At 53.5% G+C, this 21,629-nt stretch overlaps 1 protein-coding gene across 7 annotated transcripts in view; it reads right to left on the bottom strand.

Moving 5' to 3' along the window:
• Positions 1–21,629, bottom strand: part of GAS7 (growth arrest specific 7) — a 206,138-nt gene that overhangs the window by 19,588 nt on the left and 164,921 nt on the right. For all 7 annotated transcript variants that reach the window (XM_024565191.4, XM_045199096.3, XM_045199094.2 and 4 more), the window contains 5 exons: positions 21,225–21,310; positions 12,275–12,328; positions 7,006–7,095; positions 3,479–3,594; positions 1,038–1,112 (listed from right to left, as the gene is read on the bottom strand). In XM_024565191.4, coding sequence (XP_024420959.1) covers positions 1,038–1,112; positions 3,479–3,594; positions 7,006–7,095; positions 12,275–12,328; positions 21,225–21,310 — 421 coding nt within the window. The remainder of the gene's footprint in view (positions 1–1,037; positions 1,113–3,478; positions 3,595–7,005; positions 7,096–12,274; positions 12,329–21,224; positions 21,311–21,629) is intronic.

Raw genomic sequence — 21,629 nt, 5'->3', positions numbered from 1 at the left:
ACCTCGTGCCCGTTAAGCAGTTAATCCCCATCCCATTCCCCTTCCCCCCAAACCTGGGCGACCACCAATCTTCGTTCTGTCTCTATGAATTTATCTACTCTGGACATTTCACACAAGTAGAATTATATAAATAACATGCACCCTCAGTGTCTTGCTTCTTTCACTTCATCCACATGGTAGATGGATCAGTACTTTGTTCTTTTTTAAGGCCGAATAATATTCCAGCCTATACCCAATATGGACATACCATAATTTGTTTATTCATTCATTCTTTGATAGACATTTGGGTTGTTTCTACCTGTCGGCTATTGTGAATCAGGCTGCTATGACCATTCATGTACATGCACTTGTTTTCATATCTGTTTTCAGTTCTTTTGGGTATAAACCCATGAGTAGAACTGCTGGGTCATACAGTGATTCTAGGTTTAGTTTTTCTGCGGCACTGCCAAGCTGCTTTCTACAGTGGCTGCACCATTTTACATCCCTGCCAGCAGGCTGAAACAAATTGTTAACAAGACAGAGCAGAGAAGGCTGTAGTCTTCCCTCCACTAGGGATCCTTCTGTGGCTGGGAGGGTGGGGCTGAGCCTCCCCCAGCCCAGTCCCACCTAAGGGAAGGGAAGGGAGGAAGCCTGGCCCAGGGCCAAAGGAGAGAACTCTACACTGGGGGCTGGGTGCGGAATCCTCTCACGCCCAGTTTCCTGCCAGCCTGCTGTCAGAGAAAGGGGAGCAGGCATGGGCATCTGGGGGCTTGTGCCCAGCTCCCAGGGGACAGGGCGGAGGGGGGCCTGACACACGCCAGCATATGGCAGGAGGCCCCTGACCACAAGAGAAAAGACAATGTGGGAGTAACCTTGAACCCGCATGTCCACAGCTGAAGTCCTGGGTGCCCACTTAGAGCCAGGCCTATGGGGACTTCCCCATCCCATGGGCCCATGGCAGCAATCAGTGGTGGGTGAAAAGGTGGGAACCATGTGTGGTTCCCGTTCCTGAGTGCCTCCTCTCCCTCCCCATTCCCATCACTGTCCTCTCCACTCACCCTTCCTCCTGTGCGGCCAAGGAGCTCTGGGAGAGCTTAGCTAAGTTCTTTGCGTATTCTTCTTCAATCTTTATCCTGCAAAGGGAGGAAACCCCACGTCAGCTCTGCAGTGCTGGACTATGAGTCTAACCTGCAGCCCTGTCACTTCTTAACCAGGTAAGGAACCCATCAGACCATAAGCTCTAAGAGTACGTGGCTCTAGTCTGTCTGGCACATAGTAGGTGCTTAGTAAATATCTGTTGAAGGAATGAATAAATGAAATGGTCTGAACATCCTCATCCGCAAAATGGGCTGTTACTAGCTGTCTTTCCAGGTTGTGAAGATGAAAAGCTGTCATCTGCACAGCTCCTAGTGCAGGCTGGATACACAGGAGACCCTTAAGTGAATGAACGTGACTTGCGACAGGCCACAGGGATGCCCAGTGCTGCTTTCTCCCTTCTAGCCCCAGAGCTCTGGGTTTAGACCCTCCAAGTTGGCATAAACAGAAGCGCTCCTTACTGTCTCCAAGCCCCCAATGGCTGTAATTGTCAAGCCTGCAGGGCATGAGTATTTCCATGGAAACCAGGCAGTGCCCAGAGCTGGCTGATTCTACTTCCCCAGAGAGGGAAGCTGCCTTGGATTTGGCTCCCAGGCCCCCAACACTCTTCCAAGGCAACTCTCCGGGGAGTGTTCTGTGTTATCTGGGGCAGCCATGGCCAATGTGTTGTTGGAGGTATTCCGCCCCTGGGCCATCACTCGGCAAATGGGGAGAACCCCAGAGACATTCCTGGGGCTACAGCACTTGCTTCCCACCGCTCAGAAGGGCGGCCTAACCGAGTAATTATTAGTTCATGAATCAGCACTCAGAGACTCATAATCTTGTCCTTTCTAGCACTGCTTCGCTCTCAGTGGCCTCTCTGGCTGTCCCCAGGTCTTCTGCAGTCACCACTTCCTCTCCATTCACTCTGCCTCGAGCCCCACCCTCCTCAGGGTGACAGGGAGGGCCAGCCAACAGCTTCCAGCCTGTGGCCCAGAGCTCCCTCTGGAAGGCAGATCTTACCAGGTTGCACTCTTTACTGCAAGTCTCCAAAGGTCCCAAGGACAACCACATGCCCCAGGCATGAGGCCCTTCTGCTTCCAAATGTCACCTCTAGTATCAGCGCCTGCGTCACCTGCACCTTCTGCCCACCTTCTCATGCTGAGGCCACAGCCAACCACCATCACCTGCCCCCTACCCTCACCTGTCCCCTACCCTGTGCGCTCCTCACCCTGCGCCTCTTCCGGCTCTGACAGGCCCTCCCTATGAGACCCCAAGGTGGACTGAGAGAAATTGCACATCTCAGGAATGACCAGAGTTCTCAACTGGCAGGTTCCAATTTATTGCAAACCTGATATTTTTGCAAAAGTATAAACCATAAGTGTGTTCAAACTGCAGCTTTTACAACCATTTTCCTATTTGCCATTTTATAGTATTTCTTTTGCACCTGAGCTACACAACCTCTCAATTCCCTACCAGTTTAATGGGTCACAAAATAAAGATTTCATTATATAAACAGAAAATGGGGCTCCTAAAGGAAGAGGTGCTTTCAGATGCCAAAGAATTATTACTTGATTATTGTTGTTACAGTTAAAAAAGAAATATTTTTAAATGTATTGCCAATTACTATAAATATTTCCAGTGTGCTCTGGGAACTCCAGAAAGGAGGTTGTGTGTGTGTGTGCGCGCGTGGAGGGGGGGTACTGTGTGTGTGTGGGGGGGCAGGTGTGAGTGTACGTGAAGTGTGCTTACCGGGGTTTCAAAACTTGGGGAGAGGGAGACAGAAAAGGAACTTCTTTTTGTAGCTTTTCCTATTTCCATCAGGCCTGGTTCATCTAAACCACTATTACAGTCCCTGCACTTTTTTCATGCTCACCTTCTCTGACTCTCCCAATGGACTGAGCTCCCTGAGGCAGGGCTGGGATCGGGGAAGGGGAAGTGAGGGGCGGTTCTGTATGCCCCAGGTCCAGGACACCATTTGGTTGAAAGATGAACAAGAAGTAACACTTTCCTTTTTTGTCACGCTAAGGGACAGGGCTTCAGGAGGGCCATGCAGGTAAGGAAAGGAGCCCCGTAGTCTGTGTGGGGACAGAGGGAGTGGTAGAGACTGAGGCAAACTGGGGCCGCAGGGCCACTTACTGCTTTCTCCAGAGATGCTAGATATCCAGATCTTAATGTACAAATCTACCAATTTAAAAAATGGTTCAAATCTTTAAAACCACTGCACAGGCCAAAATAACACATTTGCAGCCAGACCTGTCTTGAGAGCCATGAGTTTGTGGCTCCAGTCTCACACTCCCCTTGGTGCTAACCACACCAGTGCTGCGTGTGCAAGGCTCATTCCTGCTGCTCTCAGCCCTTCAGGCTAAGGGGCCAACACAGGCACTGTCACCAGTGCCCAGAGCTGGGAGGACCCAGGCCTCACCTTTCCCGAATGAATTCTGACATTTCCTTCTGCATCTGTTTGCCCTTCAGTTGCTTCTGGAGCAGCAGTTCAAACCCAGCCACGGTACCATTGCCTTGGGGGTCCTTCTTATCAGCCTAGAAAGGAAACAGAAGCAGAGAGTTTCGGTGACAGCAGGGAACAGAGTGTAGGGAAGACAGACCCCATAGGGGGCCCAGTCAGGCCTGGCAACCCGAGAGGGAGGACAGACGTGCCAGCCTTGGCTGTCCCGACTTGTGATACTCCTGCAGCCCTGCTGATGCTGATGCTTAAGTCCTTAGTGCTGCTGCCACCCCACGTCCATGCCCCTCATCCTCCCACCCTGCAAAGAAGAGGAGGAAGCACAGGTTTGATCCCCACTGGCCTGATACTTTCAATCAGGTGGCTGCTGAGGCTGGCTTGACCCTCTGGGGAGTCTTGGCATCCCAACTCCAAGCTGCAGCAGTCTGAGCCCTTGGGTGCCAGTGCCCCTAACCCTAAACCATCCCATCTCCTGTCAGCTTCCTGCACCGGCCGGGCAGGGACATCTTCCAATGTGCATTCACAGAAGATCATACTGGCTTCTGGAGAGAAAGTGGATTGAAGGGAAACCAGAGTGGGAAAGGGCATTCAGCCAGTGCCAACAGCCCAGCTGGGGGACCTTAGCAGCAAGTGCTTCGCTTGCTCCACACCTGGGCTGCTTCATCGGGGACACTGGCGACATAATGGCACCCACTGCATACGGTCACTTCAGGACAAATATATGGAAATGGCTTAGCGCATACTCAGTACTCAGTAAATACTATTTACTACTAGTTACTTTTAACTAAAAGTCAGGACTCAGAAAAGATGGCCAAGTCAATGAAATGGAAACTTAGTACCCAATTCACTTTGCAAGCAAATACTCCTCAAATCTCAAAATTAAATGCATTTGCTTTGTTTCTCCTGTACTTCCGGAATATGTCTTTCTGCTCTCCCCCTGACCCCTTCAGCTCCCCCACTGCCCCAAGCCTGGCCTGCCCTGCTGGACACTCATCACAGCCCTCATAGCCACAGGGCTCTCAGAGCTCCCAGGTCCTCTTGGGAGGCACCTGCTCTGTCACAGCCTTCACGCACCAGGACTCCAGGGCCAAGTGCTTTGATACTCAATGGAAGGAGTTAAAAATACACCCTTGACACCACAGAGATGGATGATCAGTGGGAATCCTGGCCCCGGGTTGGCTCAGGCACTGTGTGCCATGGTCAGGTCTCCGACCCTAGGCTGCGGCGTCCTCGGGCCCCCACCCCTGAAACAGGAGTGGGCTGCATCGCTAAGATCCCAGAATGGACATTTTAAGGGAGTGGAACGGAATGGGACTGGTGACACTTGGAGAGAACCCCTGTTGAATAGACGGAAGGTTTTACGGACACCCCTGTTCCCTCCCCTCACGGGATCCTCGCCTTGGCGGCCCTCTGACCGCACTCCGGTACCTCTCGTGAAAGGGAGGTCACCACCACCAGAGTGCACCCTGTCACCGTGGGGCTGCTCTGGCCAATTAAGTCTCTCAAGTACATTTAGGATTTGTGCATTTCATCATATAAATGCTACATCTTCATAAAAAAGCAAAAGAAAAATTACCCAAAATACTGAGCCCCAGTTTGCCCCCACACAGGATGAATATGCTGAGTGACTCCCCACCCCGGGCGAAACCAGCCTGAAGAAGTGGGCTTTACTGACCGCGTCAACAGAAACTTTCTCTGAGAGGAAAGGGCCTGGACGGTCAGGGGACAAACCGCTCGAGTATGCCTCAGAGTCCTCGTGGACCTTGAGTGAAGGTGAGAACTAACTTGCACGTGGTGAGCTCTTAGATGCTGCTGAATATCCCCACACAACCCCCACACGCTGACCCCCAGGCCCCTGGGGCCCAGTCCCAGGCTACAGCTACTCTCCCCTGAACGCTGTTTCTTTCCTTTTTAGGGGTGATGTCTCCAACCCAGGTCCTTTCTCCATCTCCATGGCTCCTTCCTGGTGTCCTGTGCCCACCTGCTAACTTGCACCCCTGTTGGTTCACAGCCCTCCCTGCCTGACACACAGAAATCAGATCATATCACCTTTCTGCCTACAACCCTCCAGTATCTCCCTGCTACAAACAGAATAAACCCCAGTGTGTTTACAGGGCCTGTGAAGTCTTGTACTCTGACCCCTGCCCACCTAGGCCTCTCTGATGCCAAAGCCAGAGACCCGTTTATAAAGTTTGCTGCCTCTGCACAGACCTCAGAAGCCCTGGAAGAAACACAGCTGGGCCAGCAGGAGTTGCCCCTTCTGAGGGCAAGAGGGACCACTGAGTATCTAATGCACAAGTGATTTCGTAAAAATAAAGAAGCACTTTCATCTAATATTTGGTTAGCAAATCTGAGAAGGGGTGATGATCCATTTGGCACCTCTTTGTGAAAAAGTGTTTTGATTTTTTAATTTTAGTTATTGTTCCTCAATAAGCTTTTGCCAAAGGTGCTGTGTGTGTGTGTGTGTGTGTGTGTGTACAGCTGGGGCCCTCGCTGGTGTGGCTCAGTTGGTTAGAGTGTCGTCCTATAAACTGAAAGGTCACCAGTTAGATTCCCAGTCAGGACACATGCCAAGGTGGCAGGTTCAGTCCCAAGTTGGGGTGCATGTAAGAGGCAACCAATTGATGTTTCCCTCTTTCCCTTTTCCTCTCTCTAAAGTCAGTAGGCATGTCCTTGAGTGAAGGGAGAGAAAAACTGTATAATTTGGTGCTTTTTAATATGTTCATGAGGTCACCATACTCCCTGTCTCATTCTAGAATGGGGCAATCTCATTTTGCAAGTCACTGCTGACTTTAATGTGCGAATGCTCAGGACTGTTACTGGTTTCTGAGGAACGGGACTGTGCATTTGTCAAGAGATATTTACTTGTGGAAAACACACATAACAAAATTTACCACGGAAGCCATGTAAGTGTGCAGTTCAGTGGCGCTGAGTACATCATAGTTGCGCGGCCGTCGCCCCCACCCACTCCAGAGCTTTGTGTGTCTGGCGAAAAGGAGACTCTGGGCCCATGAAACGATGTGCGAACGTCCTGGAACCACAGAATCATCAAAGCTACAGATCCTCGAGCCCCACCTCCTGGTGACTTCAGTGGAAACGGGGAGGCCCAAGGGGTAAAGCCCTTGTTCAGGGTCACCTACAAGTGTGACAGAGTAGCTCTGGAGCCCCGATTCACTTACTGAAGTTGATTCTTGCCTAACTGCCTTTACTGAGTAGCAGAGAAAGTGGCCCTGTGGTGTACCTGCTTTCTGCCCAGGGTGTCTGGATTCCCACGAATGAAAACCCCGCCAGTTCTCTGAGACTTACTGAATGACCTGGATTCCTAGAGGCCCTAAGTTCCTGCCTCAGATGCTTGATCTGCCACAAGCCCTTTAGGTTCCAACAGGGGAGGCCCCTCTGCTGACAGAGCTAAGCCCCTCACGTCCCTCCTGGGTGTCCACTAGTGGTCTTCAGGGCCACCGCCGGGGGGAAACTGGGCCACCACTTACCCAGAAATAATCGCAATAGCTCCACTCCGTTGGTTTCAGCAGCTGCTGCTCCGGCATCGTGTCTGGGTGAGGGAAGGTCACACAGTTTATCTGCAGGGCACAGAACAGGGAAGAAAATGACTTGGCAGGAAGGTTGGGAGAAGCGGGGAAGGCTTTGCTCCTGCGACACAGCACTACAGAGGCCTCCGTTCAGGGTCAGCTTGATAGAACACACACGGGGATCTTGAGATGTTCCAGCAGCTGACATTTCAAATGGGGGGCAACCAGTGCTCACACCCACCCAAGAGTGGCTGGCTGGCTTCGGTACAAGCTCTCTGGAGGGCAGGGTAACAGGTCCCATCAAAGTTGCAAACATCGAGAGCCTTTGACCCAGTAACTGCATTCCGAAGCATCTATCCTACAGATATATTTGCACAGGTGTACGGTGACGTGCGGACTGAGTTTTCCACCACAGCACTGCCTGCAACAGCAAAAGGCTGGACACAGCTCCACTGTCCATCAGCAGGGCAATGATTAAACAAAGCACGAGACAGACAGGCATCCGCGGGAATTGTACCCATGGTGATAGACACGGGGAAGGTTCCTGTGGCTTGAGGAGGAAGGTGTGTCAGGACAGGCCGTGGGGGAGGGGGCAGCAAGGCATGGAAGAATATTTACGGTACACCACCATCTGTATTATTTACACGCGGAATTCTTCTGCAGGCTGATTACACCATTTGCTTCCAGGGAAAGGAATTACGTGGCGGAAGGTTGGGGGTGAAAAGCGACCCTGTGAATTTTATCTCGTAAAATTTATTCTATGAACAAAGAGAGGTTAAAAATTAGAAGCCAGGTGCAGACTACTGGGGCCTGTCTCAGGCTCTCCCGCCTAGGCATATCCCTGGAATATCCTGCTCTCCCTGTTCAGCGGGAGTGGCTTTGCCACTCACTGATCCTGCTGATGTCGCTTCAAGCACAGGTCCCCCCCACCCCCATGGCGCCAGCTACTCTATTCTTTGTGGGAGCCGCAGAGCCTCGCCAGGCCCAAGCCCCGTCCCACTTGGACCCTCCATTGCAGCCCGGTGTCTGCTGAAGTGGAGGCTGTCACGCAGTCAAAGCAAGAACAGGGCAGCAAACCCTTGGGGCTTTGAACAGAGGCCACTGACTTCAATGCAGCAGCTCTCACAGTAAGTGAGGAAGGGGCCTATGGGTTACAGAAAGGGGCAGCTCGGTGGGGGGTGGGGGGGGAATGACCAGCCTCTGCTGGGGAAGGGGTCTGGGGGAGTCTAGGGAGATCCATCCAAGGTGCAGGTTGCTCCTGCCTCCTGTTACGGAGCCACAATGAGGAGTCTAATGTTGTCAGGTTAGGTGATGACTTGAGAGAAGCTTAACACTGGGAATCTCATGTGAAGTGTCTCTATTTTGAAATGTTGGCAAATAAACTCGAGGCCAATATCAACAATGTAAGCCAAACCAACTCCTATGCCAGCTGAGTCAGGCCCATTGGCTGTTTCAGGGGCTCCAGGGTGGCTGGAAATAAATCTAGCCCACCCCCAACCCCACCCTGGGAGGAGAGGATGGGCGAGTCCAGCCAATGAAAGGAGCCCCTCCTCCCGCATGCTGACACCTGGCTGATGTCCCCGAGGAGACTCCCACTCTGGAGGGAAGCACAACAAGGTAGGAAGGGTCAGGGGCATGAATGACCCAGAGATCCCTGGAGATGAGCTGTACTAAATTCCACCAAGGTCAAGGTGGAGGCCCAAAGCAACCCCTGTGGTGGGGAGTTTTCTTCCAATGCTGCACCCACAGTGACCCAAGGTGTCACTGGCCTTCAGGAGCCTGCATGGGGCAGTGCCACCTCTCCACTCCCAGGAGTAGGCAACCCCTCCTTCTGGGCTTAAACCCCAAGGCATGCCCCGAGGTGAGTCTCCTCTAGGCCTCTGACGGCCAGCTGTGGTGTGGGTCTCTCCTGCAGCTATCCTGGAAGCCAGGGATGGAGCCCACAGTTTCACAGAGTCCTCATTTCCTGTCTCAGCTGGTCTCGTTTCATCAAATAATGGTGACCACAGTCCACTGTTAGTTTACTTGATGATTAGTCCATGAAAATTTCAACCCAACTTAGTGATACATTAACTGACATTCTATTGGTTATCAAGAACATGGAAGTTGGATGTTGAAGGCACTTGGGGTGGTATAGCGTCTTCTCTAGTGCCCTGTCGGGGATCTGTAAGGCAAGGGGCCCCCCAAATCACCCCATGGCAACCCCTGCAGGAGAGCCAGCTGGGTGGGGGGAGAGGAGATCGGGGAGGATACGCCTCATTCCTCTTGTGGCTTCTGCCACTCTGGGGACACTGGTCCTTGGATGCACTGGCCAGGGCTCCCAGGGTGGCTGTTCCCGTCTCTGTGGACTGGTTTGGGGATTTCTCACACCCAGCTCTCCAAATCCTCACAAAGCCCTGCACCCCCTGCTGGGCATCTTCAGAATTGCACTCTCTGCCCCCAGGAGGCAGTTGTAATGACTCTGGAACTCGGGGGAGCCCTTACTCAGGCACCCTGCCTAGAGCTCTACAGGCATTCTCACTTCATCTTCTGAGCAACCCCACTCACTGTATATGAGGAAGCTGAGGATCACAGGACGACAGTGTTTTTGAATGGAGAGGACTGACAGCAGAGCTCAAGCCTCAACAACAATGCTTGCTGTGCTGGAACACCTGCCGTCCGCTTGCCGCGCTGGACGGCTGCTTGCGCCACGCACTGCGCCACATCTTCCCAGCACTGTGTAATGTACATTTGTAATTACTCTGCTCGTGACTGTTTACTTAGCGTCTCTCTTCCTTGCCGGACTGTCTGCTCCGTGAGGCGAGGCGGGGAGACCACTGTTTCCTGCTGTCTCCCTCGTTCCGGGCACAGCACAGGCACCGGAAAGTGCTCAGCAAATGCTTCCCGGTGCAATGACCTCAAGCTAGATACAGAGGGTATAGTCTCTGCCCTCCTCGGTGTTACCGCCTCGTGCGGAAGGAGTACAAATAAGTAAGTAATTGGCGTACTTTGAGATAAATCCACCACTGGGATAAGCACGGGGTGCTGGGACTAGGTGGAGGGGGGAATCTCAGAGGGATGCTATTTAAGTAGTAAGAGTGAGACAGGGGGTTGGGGAGGGGAAGAGTGCTGCAGGGAGGAAAAGGGCCCGGGCGTCTGTGGGCGCGCCACATGGCTGGGAACATGCTGTTCTGTGTTTCTGGGGGTCACAGTCAGGGAGCAGATGACACTGAGGCCAGAGGGGCCCACGCTGGCATGGGAGCCGTGGAAGTGTCTGGCAGGGGAGTGACGTGACCGGGCCACTCCTGGGTGAGCTGCAGTGTGGAGCATGCACTGGTGAGAGAATGCCGCCGACCTCAGCTGCCAGGGGAGGCTCTGCAGGGACCAGTGGGTGTGATGGTGGCTTGGGGCAGCACAGTGAAGTGGAGAAGCAGTGAAGGTGGGATAGACTTTGCCGGCAGACCTCACAATACCATGAAGTTAACTTGTGGCTGTCTACTGGGGTGAATTTGCCTCACTCCCCTGCTGTGGGGACATTTGGCAACCTGGAGACATTTTTGGTTGTCACATCTGGGGAGGTGTTGTTACTGGCTTCTGGAGAGTAGAGGCCAGGGATTCTGGTAAATACCCTACAGCGCACAGGGCGACTTTGCCCCTCCACACCCACAGCAAAGTTACCCAGCCTGAAATGTCAACAGTGTCGATGCTCAGAGCCCCTCAGTTGACTGGCCTGGTGCACAGACAGAAAGGGTGTGTAGGAGGGTCAGGCCCAGGAGAGGGAGGCTGTGGCAGTGGAGGGGGATGAGAACAGCTGCGGGGTATGCTGGTGTACTGAGCCTTTAGAGCTAAAACGTTCATTTGCAATGACCTAGTGCGAGCTCAGGCACAGGCGAGGAAACTGAGGCACTGAGAGGTGAAGTCCCTTGCCCACGATCATGCAGCTAAAAAGGAGACCATCTCGGGAGGCAACTTCCGCTGAAGGGGCGGGGCGAGGTGTGAAAGCACAGGTCTGGGATCCCAATGTTCCTGGCTGTGTGGCCTTGGGCGGGGTATGGCTCTGCGCCTCAGTTTCCTCATCTGTCAACAGGGTGATGAGAATGAGTGCGCACTGAGCACTTACTAGTGCCAGGCTTTGTGTTAAGTGCTACCACACACGGACTCAGTCCTTATACCTTCCCTATGGCACAGGTGCCCACCATGTGCCTGCTGCACAGATGTGGGCACAAGACACAGAGACACAGAGAGACCCGTCCCAGGCTGCTGCCCAGCAGACAGGCCCCGCGGCTGCCACTGTGGCTTCAGAGCCCCGGTTTGCAATCACCACACCTCACCACCCAGTGAGCGGGGAGCTAAGTGAGCTCCCCACTACTTGTGCATCGTAAGTGCACACAGAAGTGGCAGTGACTATTGTTGTTACTGGTTGCCCGCCCCTGATTCCCTCTCAGGCCGGGTTTTGAGCCTGCACGAGCCAAGGGAGCGCATCCACTCTTGGGTTCATCGCTGGGGGGGCCGTCAGACATCAGAGACGCTCTGAAGTGTGTGTGACGGAGGCTGGTGGAGCAACTCCCCGCCCCCAGCTCTGCTGTGCTTGTGTCAGCGTGGCACAGCGGGAACACACTGCTCACGCCTCTGAATCCTGGGCTGTTTCAGCACTGGGATGCCTGTCTGCCCACTTGGAGGGGACACTGATGCCCAACACCCACGATCCCCAGGCACAGGGCCGATGGGTGTGCGGGGGTCCTTCTCAGCCGGCATGTCGGGGCTTGATGGGCTTGGAAGAGCCCTGGGAGGCATGGTGGCCACTCCAGGCAGAAGCTATTTGTTTCCTGTCAGGAACTCCCAGAAACTCTATTCTTAGGGATCGTTCTCTTGCTGTTTAACTTTAACATCTTCCAGAAGTTACCCCGCACCATAGCAACCCTGCTGTGGCTGTAATTTACGCACCGCATCGCTTGCACAGAGCTCAGTCCACCCCCTTTATCCCACCCCTGCCCGCCCGGCAGAAATGGCTTCTGCATCATGCAACCTCCATCCTTCCACCCGCTCCCCAGAGAGAAAAGTGGCTGTGAAACCGACAGAAAGGGGGACCCAGAGGGAACTTTGGCTACATCCAAGCTTTGGAACTTCCCAGATTCCAGGCTGGGCATCACTTCTACTCACAGGCTGTCTGCGTTGTCATGACAACAGCCTGCCGTGGCAGAGAGCCCCAGTTTGCCACCCAACCAGTGGGCACTCCGAGGGAGCCCCTTACCGTGAGGGTATTCTCCTTGCTGTGTTTTCTGCCTGGTGATGAGGATCCCAGGTTCTGGAGAGAGAGACAAGAAGCATCGTCAAAGCTGTTCTCCATATTGGACACTCTTTTTCCTTTCGCGCTCCCTGAAGGCAGTGGGATTGGTTCAAAGCTGTGTGCTCAGGAAGTTTGGGGATGTTCAGCCTGCCGTTAACTCCTAAGTCACCATATTCTGGGACAGGGCAGGAGGGAGTACCCCTGATACTGCGCTGCTCCTATTCTGGGCTGAAGGCTCTAGGGAAACTGCTCCAGACCAGGCTGGTCTTCTCTTCTCAAGCTGTGATTTGGGAGTTAACCCCTCAGTTACCGTCTGCTGGTAAGTGGCTCTGTGTGCTGCTTGCTGCCCGAACCTGCAGAACCCACTGGGGAGCAGAGAGTTACGGTGGATTGCAGGTCACCACCTCCTGGCACGGAGGATTCAGAACATGACATCTTAATCTGAACCCTGGGGTCAGACAGATAAACCCTACAGGTGTGCCCTGCACACTGGGGCGCTCAGCCCCTCCTTGCCGCTCTCCTGGCCTGAAAGCCGGCAAGGGTTGCTCAGCGCACTCCAGCTTTCATCTGACTTTAAATTGCCTTTTTGTGTCTTCCCATCGCCAGTAAGAAAACCAGAGTCCCAAGTACGTCCGAACCCATGGGCCCTCAGCAGCCGGCCCCCATCCAAGGATGGTTCTGGGGTGGAAAATTGAGGACGGCCAGTGGAAAATGCTGCCTTGGTCACAGGAGCCCGTGACCCTAAAGGGGAGGGTCAATGCACGGCCTTTGCTGTCGCAGTGTCGGCAGCCACAGTAGGGACTCAAGAGGGTCTCCAGGTGGGCGGGTGCTGCCTGCTGCCGTCCTGAGCCGCACAGTGGCCTGGGAAGCAGGCTCATCTCTAAGGCGCTGCCTGTGGCACAGTATGTGAGTCCTTTTTCTTTCTCTAGCGGAATGTAAGGAAGTGGATGTCGGGATTTTACAGATAAAGTCCCAGAAAAAGCATGGAGGGGCTTTTCCAGCGAGCTCTGGGGACCCAACAGTCCCCCACCCTGGTGCAGCCCCGATCCAGCAGGTCAGCCCTGCCACAGGAACCCATCTGCTAAGACAGGCAGCTCAGGGAGCCTGCCTGCCTGCCTGCTTCCGACACCTCCTTTCCCCCCTCCCTCCCAGACCTATTTGGCTGATAAGTAAAGTCAACTAACAAAAATTGATTCCTAGGATGGTCTAGACAAAAAGGACCTCACGGGCCATTCATGTCACAGACAAGAACATGAACTCACTGGCCTGCTTCTACATCCCTGTGAATGAAGCCAGGTCATGCGGCTTCTTTGAGCCTCAGTTTCACCACCTGTTATCAACGGTCCTCAAGCTTTGGGGTGCATTGGAACTAACTGTGGAATTTGCCCCGAGTCGAGTCCCAGCCGCATCTCCCAGAGCTTCTGACCCAGCAGGGCTGAGGCGGGCCAGCGCCCCTGGTAGACAGGCTGGGACCTCCCTGGGAGGCACGCTGGTCTAAGCGCTGCCAGTTCCCTACTTCTGGCAGCCCCCTCGCGGCTGTGACAGGACCGGGGCAATCACAGCTCTGGTCAGTGTTGTTAACGCAGCATCCAGCGCACCCGCCCCGGACACCCCAGGTTATCAGCTCCACCCCCGGGCACTGGCGGGACCGGGCTGCCCTGGAGGAAGGCAGGCAGAGGCTGGGTGCCACTCCCCAAGGTTCCCTCAGCAGAGGCACTGGCCCAGCAAAGACAGCTGACCCTTGAACAACATGGACTGGAGCTGCACCGCCCATCTAAATGTGAAATTGTTTTCAATAAATACACAGTCAGCCCTCCAGATCCAGGCTTCACATCCTCAAATTCAAACTGCGTATTTTTGATCCACGGCAGGGAACGAGCGAATACAGAGTGTAGGCTGTGTGTACACCACTTTACATACAGCACTTGCATACATGTGGGCTGTGGCATCCACTGGGGGTCCTGGACCCAACCCCCCATGGATACTGAGGGACTGTAGTCAGGTTATTGGGGGGTCGAAAGTTATATGTGGATTTTTGGCTATGAAGGGGTAAGTGACCCAAAGCACACCGTGCTCTTCAAGGGTCAACTGCGCACAGAGGGAGAAGAGGGGTCTCTGGGACGGGTCTTGCTGTTTGCAGGAGTCTCCCTGTGGCTGACACATCACCCCCACCCCAGCCCCCACTGCAGTCCCACCCCGGGCCCCCAGGAAGGGCAGCCAGTGCTCTGCCAGCCTCGGCAACAGCCTCTGGGGCTGTGTATCGAAGCTGCAGTTGCTCACGGGGACGTGGAGGATGAGGTGGACAACCAGGACGGGGAAGGAGCTCTGCCGCCCAGTGCTCGTTTATTTGGCGGGGCGGGGCGTCAGCTCAGCCCCTGACACACTTAATCTCGTTTGACCCTCACAACACCAGCAGGTTCAGGGGCTTCGTCGCTATTTCACAGATTGTGAGCCTGAAGCTTGCAGGAGACACCTGACCTGCCCGGTCACTGGGCAAGTAAAGAGAGGGCATTGGAAGCCCAGCCTGAGTAACTCTTTCCTCTGTCCCCTGCCATCTCTCCACTTTGAGATGATCTCTCATCTTCCAGATATCTCTGCAGAGGTCAAGAAAGATCTGCCACCCACAAACACTGACTGTGGAACCACCGTGTCCACAGCTCTGTGGAATGAAGCTGGACACAGGGGCCACCTCTGTCCTGTAACGTGGGCCAGGACAGGAGTGCAAGTAATGGTGGGGGGGGACGGTGTTCTAAGTGTGGGGGCACCTTCCCATCTCTGCCCCACCAGCTGTGCAGGTCCAGCCCGTGCTGAGCGGGGCTCACAGGCTTTGAGGCGGTCTCTACCTTTGCTGCTGATGACCTGTGCTGTGGCTCTGATGTCATACATGCACACACACACATGCCACATACATGTACCATGTGCATGTTGTGTGACACACACACACACGCCCTGCAGCACTCTATGGGAAGGCCCAGAAGGAAGGACACCTCAGTCCTGGGGGGAACCTATGAGTGAGAAGTTGGTTTCTAAATACTCTTCCCTACTAGAAGGAGCTCAGGCTCCTTGAGAAATGGCTACTCCCACACGTCAGGTGGGCCTGGAATATCTTATTGTTCTGGGAGGTAGGACAGTGTTCAAAAAGAAAAATGATATGATATAATAACAGGACTCAGAAACCAGCTTAAAGGGGCCCCCACAAGCCAAATTTGGGGCGATTTGAGCATGAATATAAAAAATGACTACAAATGATGAACTCCCAAAGAGGGGTGGGGTGGGGAGGGCAGCATTCTTTACAGAAAAATGCCAGTTGAAAATGGATAAAGAATTAGAAAATCACCATGTGCAAACGCCAACATCAACATGGATTCAGGCCACAACAGATCGTCAAGGATGCTCAAAGCTCTCAGTGAAGAGATGGTTAGGGTCCAGGAGAGGCACACGCCTCACTCTATCACTGCACCAATCACCGACAAATTAAAAAGCAAAAAGGCATCCTGTGAAGGAGCCATCTGGTTCTCACCACGCCACTCGGGAGCTCAAACTCAGCATCACCCCGCAGGGTGGTAACCTAGGAGTGTGCGTCTCCAGACACACGGTGAGAAGCACTCAACAGGCCCCAGGGGGTACTCGTGGCCAAACTGCGGAACCTGAGTCTAAGCAAAGAAAACAATTAGACCAAGAATGCACGTCCTCCTGCCAGACAGCGGACCTGGAGTGTTCTCCAGGCAGAGTCACAGACAGACGTAGCCTCTGGAACTACATCTGTCACTACGTAGGAAAGTCATATGAGGCAAGACAAAGAACACGTGCATAGCAATTATGGTCTAGACTAAAAGAGACTACAGTGATAACTTAGAATAAAACAGTAAATCCATGCAATGGAATATTATTTGGCTACAAAAAAATGGAATAAAGGGCTGATACGGTGTGCTAAGTGAAAGAAGCCAGACATAAGAGACCGCGTGTGGTACGGTGCCGTTGATGGGAAATACCCAGAACAGGCAACTTTACAGGGACAGCGAGTAGATTCGTGGTTGCCTAAGGCTTAGGGAAATTCTTTCTTGGGTGGTGAAAATGTTCTGAAATTGATTGTGATAAAGACGGCACAACTTTGTGACTATACTAAAAACTACTGGGTGAATTACATGTTATGTAAATTGTATCTCAGTAAAGATGTTTTAAAAAAAGAAATTAAAGAGATATAGTGACCAATGTATCCATGAGTAAAACCTGAATGGACCCTGGATGGAGGAGAAAAGCAGCTACAACAGTCATTCTGAGGACAGCTGGGGAGTTTGAAATACGGCGGACTGTATGTATCAGATGACATTACTGAATTAATGTTTTCTCAAGTGTGCTAATAATGGTATTGCAGTTACATCTTCCCCTTTGGATACATTATAAAACGTTTACAGCTAAAACTGTAATGTCAGGAATTTGCTTTGAAGTGACTCAGTGGGGGTCGGGAGCAAGGACTGGGAATATACATGAAACAAGGTTGGCTAAATAATTGTTGAAGTTAAATGACTGGTCCTTTATTCCTTCTACTTCTATAAATGTTTGCAAATGTCCATAATTAAAGTGCTTTTTTTCTTTTTCTTTTCCTCTGCCAATGAGGAAAAGTTTAGAAAACTTTCTAAAAAGTTTTCCTCCCTTCTTAAAAATCCCCCCTGCCTGGTTTCTGCCTGTTTTCCTCACCGGGCCTGAGCTGCTCTGCTGCCACTGTGTGGTGGGGACCAGCCAACAGAGAGGTGACGGCAGTGCCTGGAGGACTGCAGTGGGGTCGGAGGGCCACTCACAACTGCTTCTGCAAGCCCCTACGCTGTGTGTCTTCTCTACCCTGCCTCCTTGCCTGGGGCAGGTAGGGTCCAGTATGAAACCCCTGGATGACCTGGGTACTGTTAAGGACAAAATCAAAGTCCCCACAGCAGACCTGTGCGGTGCTTCCAGGCTCACCTCCCACCCTCCCCCACCCGCTGAGTGAGTGAACCACAGCCCAACCTGGGCTCTGTGTGCCCTCTGAAAGCATGGCTGTCCTTCCTGCCTCCAGGCACCCGCATGTGCTGTTCCCTTCGCATGCAATGTGCTTCCTTAACTGTTTGCCAACCTGAGCCCTTGCTCCTTTCCAGTCTTAGCTTAAGTATCTTTCTTCAAGGAGTCTTCCCTGACATCCCCACTCCCACTCACCACCACCCCGCCACCCCTGGGGCCTTGTAGCACACCTTGCCACCAGCTCTTACCACTGCTGACAGGAAACAGTCATTCATCTCCTGTCTGTCTCAGCACCCACTCTAAGCCTCCACCAGGGCAGAGGCTCCATCCGTCTGTGACTGCCTGGGGAAGGACGTGCTCAACAGACTGTGTGCTACTGAAGGGGGTGGGGCAGAGAGGGATGGAGTAGACAAGAGCTCAGTGTCTCACCTCCTCCTCTACCTGCAACTCTATTCTCATGGGTCCCTCGAGTTTCCAAGCCCTTAGCCCCATTTCCCTTCCCCTCTCCTGTGTCTTCTTCAGGGAAGGTCAAGGGAAGCCAGAACAACAGAACAGTGGGTCACAAAACGGCCGGGGCACTGGTGGGCAGGTCCCTTGCCTTCTCACACCTGCTAAGGGATGAGAGGGTCCCCACCACCCCAGTCTCCCCTCTAGCCACCCAGGTAGCCAGGCAGGCAGGGGACAGGCTAGGATGTGCTTCTACAAAGGCCAGCAAGACTGTCAGACTTTGATTCCCATGCCTCTTCAATCAGGTGGGCCCCATTGATCCAGTACCCAGGCAGCCTGCCCAGGCCTGCAGACTTAAAACCTTCCACTGGGTGGCGCCAGATCACCAGTACCTGTGCAGGCCATGAAGGTCTCCCAGGGCTGGGAGGAGGGGCAGGCATCCTGGGGCTGCTGGACACCCAGCCATCAGTCCTGCCCAGGACAGAGTGGAGTGGGGACACATTCTGGGTTTCCATAAAGATTAGGTACACTCCCTACCCCCACCACCCCTGACATTCTAATGTTCCTGATGAGTTTGTTCAAAGAGAGGCAGCTACCAAGTAGCAGGAAAAAAACGCAAAGTGGGTTGAACAAGCTACTTTGTCCACCCCCACCCTGCACTGCAAATAGCCATGTGCTCATCTGCTCCTTCATTCATTCGTCAAATATTAAGTCATAACGGTTATTAATTATAACGGACAGCCTGGGATCGTGTGAGTAAATACCACGCAGGTGGAAGAGCGCTGCTCATCCTTTGGGGTGATCTGTTGGTAGCGCTCTCTGTAAATACCAGAGCTGCTTCTCCCATTCCCACGACTGGCCTCCAGCACCTTTGTGGGCAGCCCACTTCACAGGCTCACAGGCCCTTACACAGCCTGAGAGGACACCATTCTACCTTACGCAATAGTCCTGGGAACCTGAGCCCAGTGCGTATTTGCTCTCTCCATATGCTGCATTATTTATTCTTGTTACTTTGAGGACACAGTCGTCAACATTACCATCCCAGAGCTCCACCATTCCTGCACAGTCGTGGCCTGCCCAGGCCTGGGTCCCCAGAGCTGACCCTCGCCGCATCCCTAATTACCAGTACCTCGCTTCTAACGTCTTTTTTCTTAATAATGCTCATTCTTTCTGCCTATAGAAGTCAAATGTGTTCATTTCAGGAAATTTGAGAGATAAGGGAAAGTATAAAGCAAATAAAAACGACCGAGACCCAGGTTTCTGAACCTCAGCACCACCCATCTTTTCAAACTGGGCAATTCTTCAGCGGCAGGGCCGGCCTGTGCACTGTGGGGCCGTTGGTGACATCACTGACCCCTACCAACGACAGGCCAGCAGTACCCTCACCCCAGCTGTGACAGCCAAAATGTCCCCACACTGCCAAATGTCCCAAGGAGAATCCCAGTCTCAGAGGCAGACTGAACCACCCTCAGTACCTGGCTTATTTTTCGTCCGGCCATTTGTCTCCCACACAGAGATTTCCTGCCCCAGACAAGACTGTGTGTGCAGTCTGCCCTGCTCTTCCCGCTCAATACTGTGTCCCCAGCATTTCCCTAAATTGTTAAGTTTTCTCGCATGCTTTTTAATGACTGCATGATGTCCTGGCAGGCGGGATGTCTGGTGCCACAGGCCATCTTACGCATCCCCTGCTGCTGGACAGTTAGGCTGGGTCCACTACTGCGAGTGCTGCTTGGGTGAACTGCTTCACACCTATGTCAGAATCCCCGGGCACATCCCAAGAGCAGATGCTGGAAGGGAGATTTCTGGGTCAAAGGCTTAAGGCATACATCATCCAGTGGCTTCTGAGAAGGCAAACACGTAAGCATGTGTTTTGTTTCAAGTGGTTGAGCAATACCTTCATAGCGTTTTGGGGTGGAGAGCCATGCTCTACTGGAGAAGGGAGGAAGACTGACGGAGCGGGTTATTTCCAGTATTCTTCCCGATGACGCACACCCAGGGCAGCCCCGCCTTCCCTGCTGTCAGTGAACCACAGCAGAATCAGGCTGATGTCTCCTCAGAAGACATTCCTCAGGCAGTAATGAGTTTCATTTCAAACAGACTGCCAGAGGCTGGCTGGAGAAGGCTGGCTGGGGGCTGGGCAGGACACAACAGGGCCAGCGCTCTGACGAGAGCCAGGAGCAGGGGATGGAAGGGGACACACACACACACACACACACACACACACACACGAGTGTGCACCATTGACGGCGCCTAGATCCTCGCTGCCCAAGGCGCGCCCCCTGGTCAGCAGCATCATCTGGGGATTGGCTGGAAACACAGAACCTCGGGCCCCTTCCTAAGCCTCCTGAACCAGAGTCTGCATTCTAACAAGAGGCCTGGATGAGTCTCAAGTCCAAGAAGCCTTGGCCCACACGCATGTCCAAATTCTTTCCCAGAGTATTAACGGAGTTCACCCTGCGCCCAGTGCTGAACGTCCGGGACAACAACATGATTACGTTTCTGCAAATGAGTGCTCTTGATGCGTTACAGCCACGTGCTCCCTTTCGGGGCCGTAGTACCAGACCCCACGGTCTTCCTTTCTGGGACCACACGTACTTGTTGCTGCGAACAAGCAGCTGTCGTCATTGTCATCGTCGTCGTCATTGTCACCATCCTCACCATCACCACCACCCCCACCACCACCCTGGGGCCTACCACTTTAATTCCCAGAAAGGGATGATGGGGTTTGGGGGCTTCGCTGAGAACATCTTATAGATAATTTACAAACCAACTAAGTAAGACCAGGCCTCAGTTCTCTGGACACAGCTTATCGCAACTGAGAGCCCTGGGGCTCAGCACCAGGGTCCAGTCTGGCCGCCTAGTGATCATGTCGATCTGCACGAGTAGTCGCGTAGCCAGTCTGGGCCTCGGTGACCTCATCCGTGACGCGGGAATGGCACTGCCACCTAGCTCGCGTGTCTGCACAAGTGCCTGCCGAGACGATGTGCAAACAAAAGCAGTTTGGGAATCTGAACACACGCTCCCACTCCGTTCCAGCCCCTTGCTGTCTCCATGCCGGATCAGACTGCGATCAAACATTTCACAAAATCCCGTTCTGGGTCAGGTCCGGGGCAGGACGGGAATGGGCAGAAAAGGAACAGGTCCGGGCCTTGTCCATATTCTCAAAGTTGTGGAAAACCAAGACTCTACGCATCAGGAACCCGGACAGCAAGAGGGACCCCGGCCCTTGCAGCGTCTATAGCCCATCCCCTCCCCCACTCCACACCACCCCCAACATCTAGGGGAAACCGAGGAAACCACAACCGCCCACTCTCCCCCAACCACGGTGCAGTGGAATGACCCAGAGGGACCAAGTACTCAGGGCAGAAGTGGGCTGTCTGTAGCCAGCTTCACCCCCACCCTGTACCCATTTTAATGACACCTCCCCAATCCTGCATCGATGTCCACCCCTACCTCCCATAACAGGACCTCTTACCTGGGAATCACCGGTGGATTTGCGGACACTCATGTGGGCAGTCTCGGGGGGGTGCGCTGGGGTCCCCAATGCGTGGTGTCCATTCACTGTGGGGACAGAAGCACTGCTGAGACGCTGTGCTGGCCAGAGACAGGCGCCTCTGGCTTTCTGCAGCGCAGCCCTGGCCCCCCATGCACCTGGTGCTGGGAGGCCTTGGTGGCTGGACCACTTCCCGTCCTCTCACCAGCATTCACAGAGACCGGCAGCATCTCCCTAATCCCCCACACCCCATGACTGACCTATTGGGGGACCTCGTGAACCAGAGAGGAAAAAGAATGTGCTCAAAAGAGGGGAGGCCATGATAAGCCAATGGCCATCACCGAAAATGTCACCCCGGTTGTGGTCACTGGTGCAAATCAAGGGTCC

Source organism: Desmodus rotundus, chromosome 9, assembly GCF_022682495.2.
Source record: "Desmodus rotundus isolate HL8 chromosome 9, HLdesRot8A.1, whole genome shotgun sequence".
NCBI lineage: Eukaryota > Metazoa > Chordata > Mammalia > Chiroptera > Phyllostomidae > Desmodus > Desmodus rotundus.
This window is presented reverse-complemented; position numbering and strand designations above follow the sequence as displayed.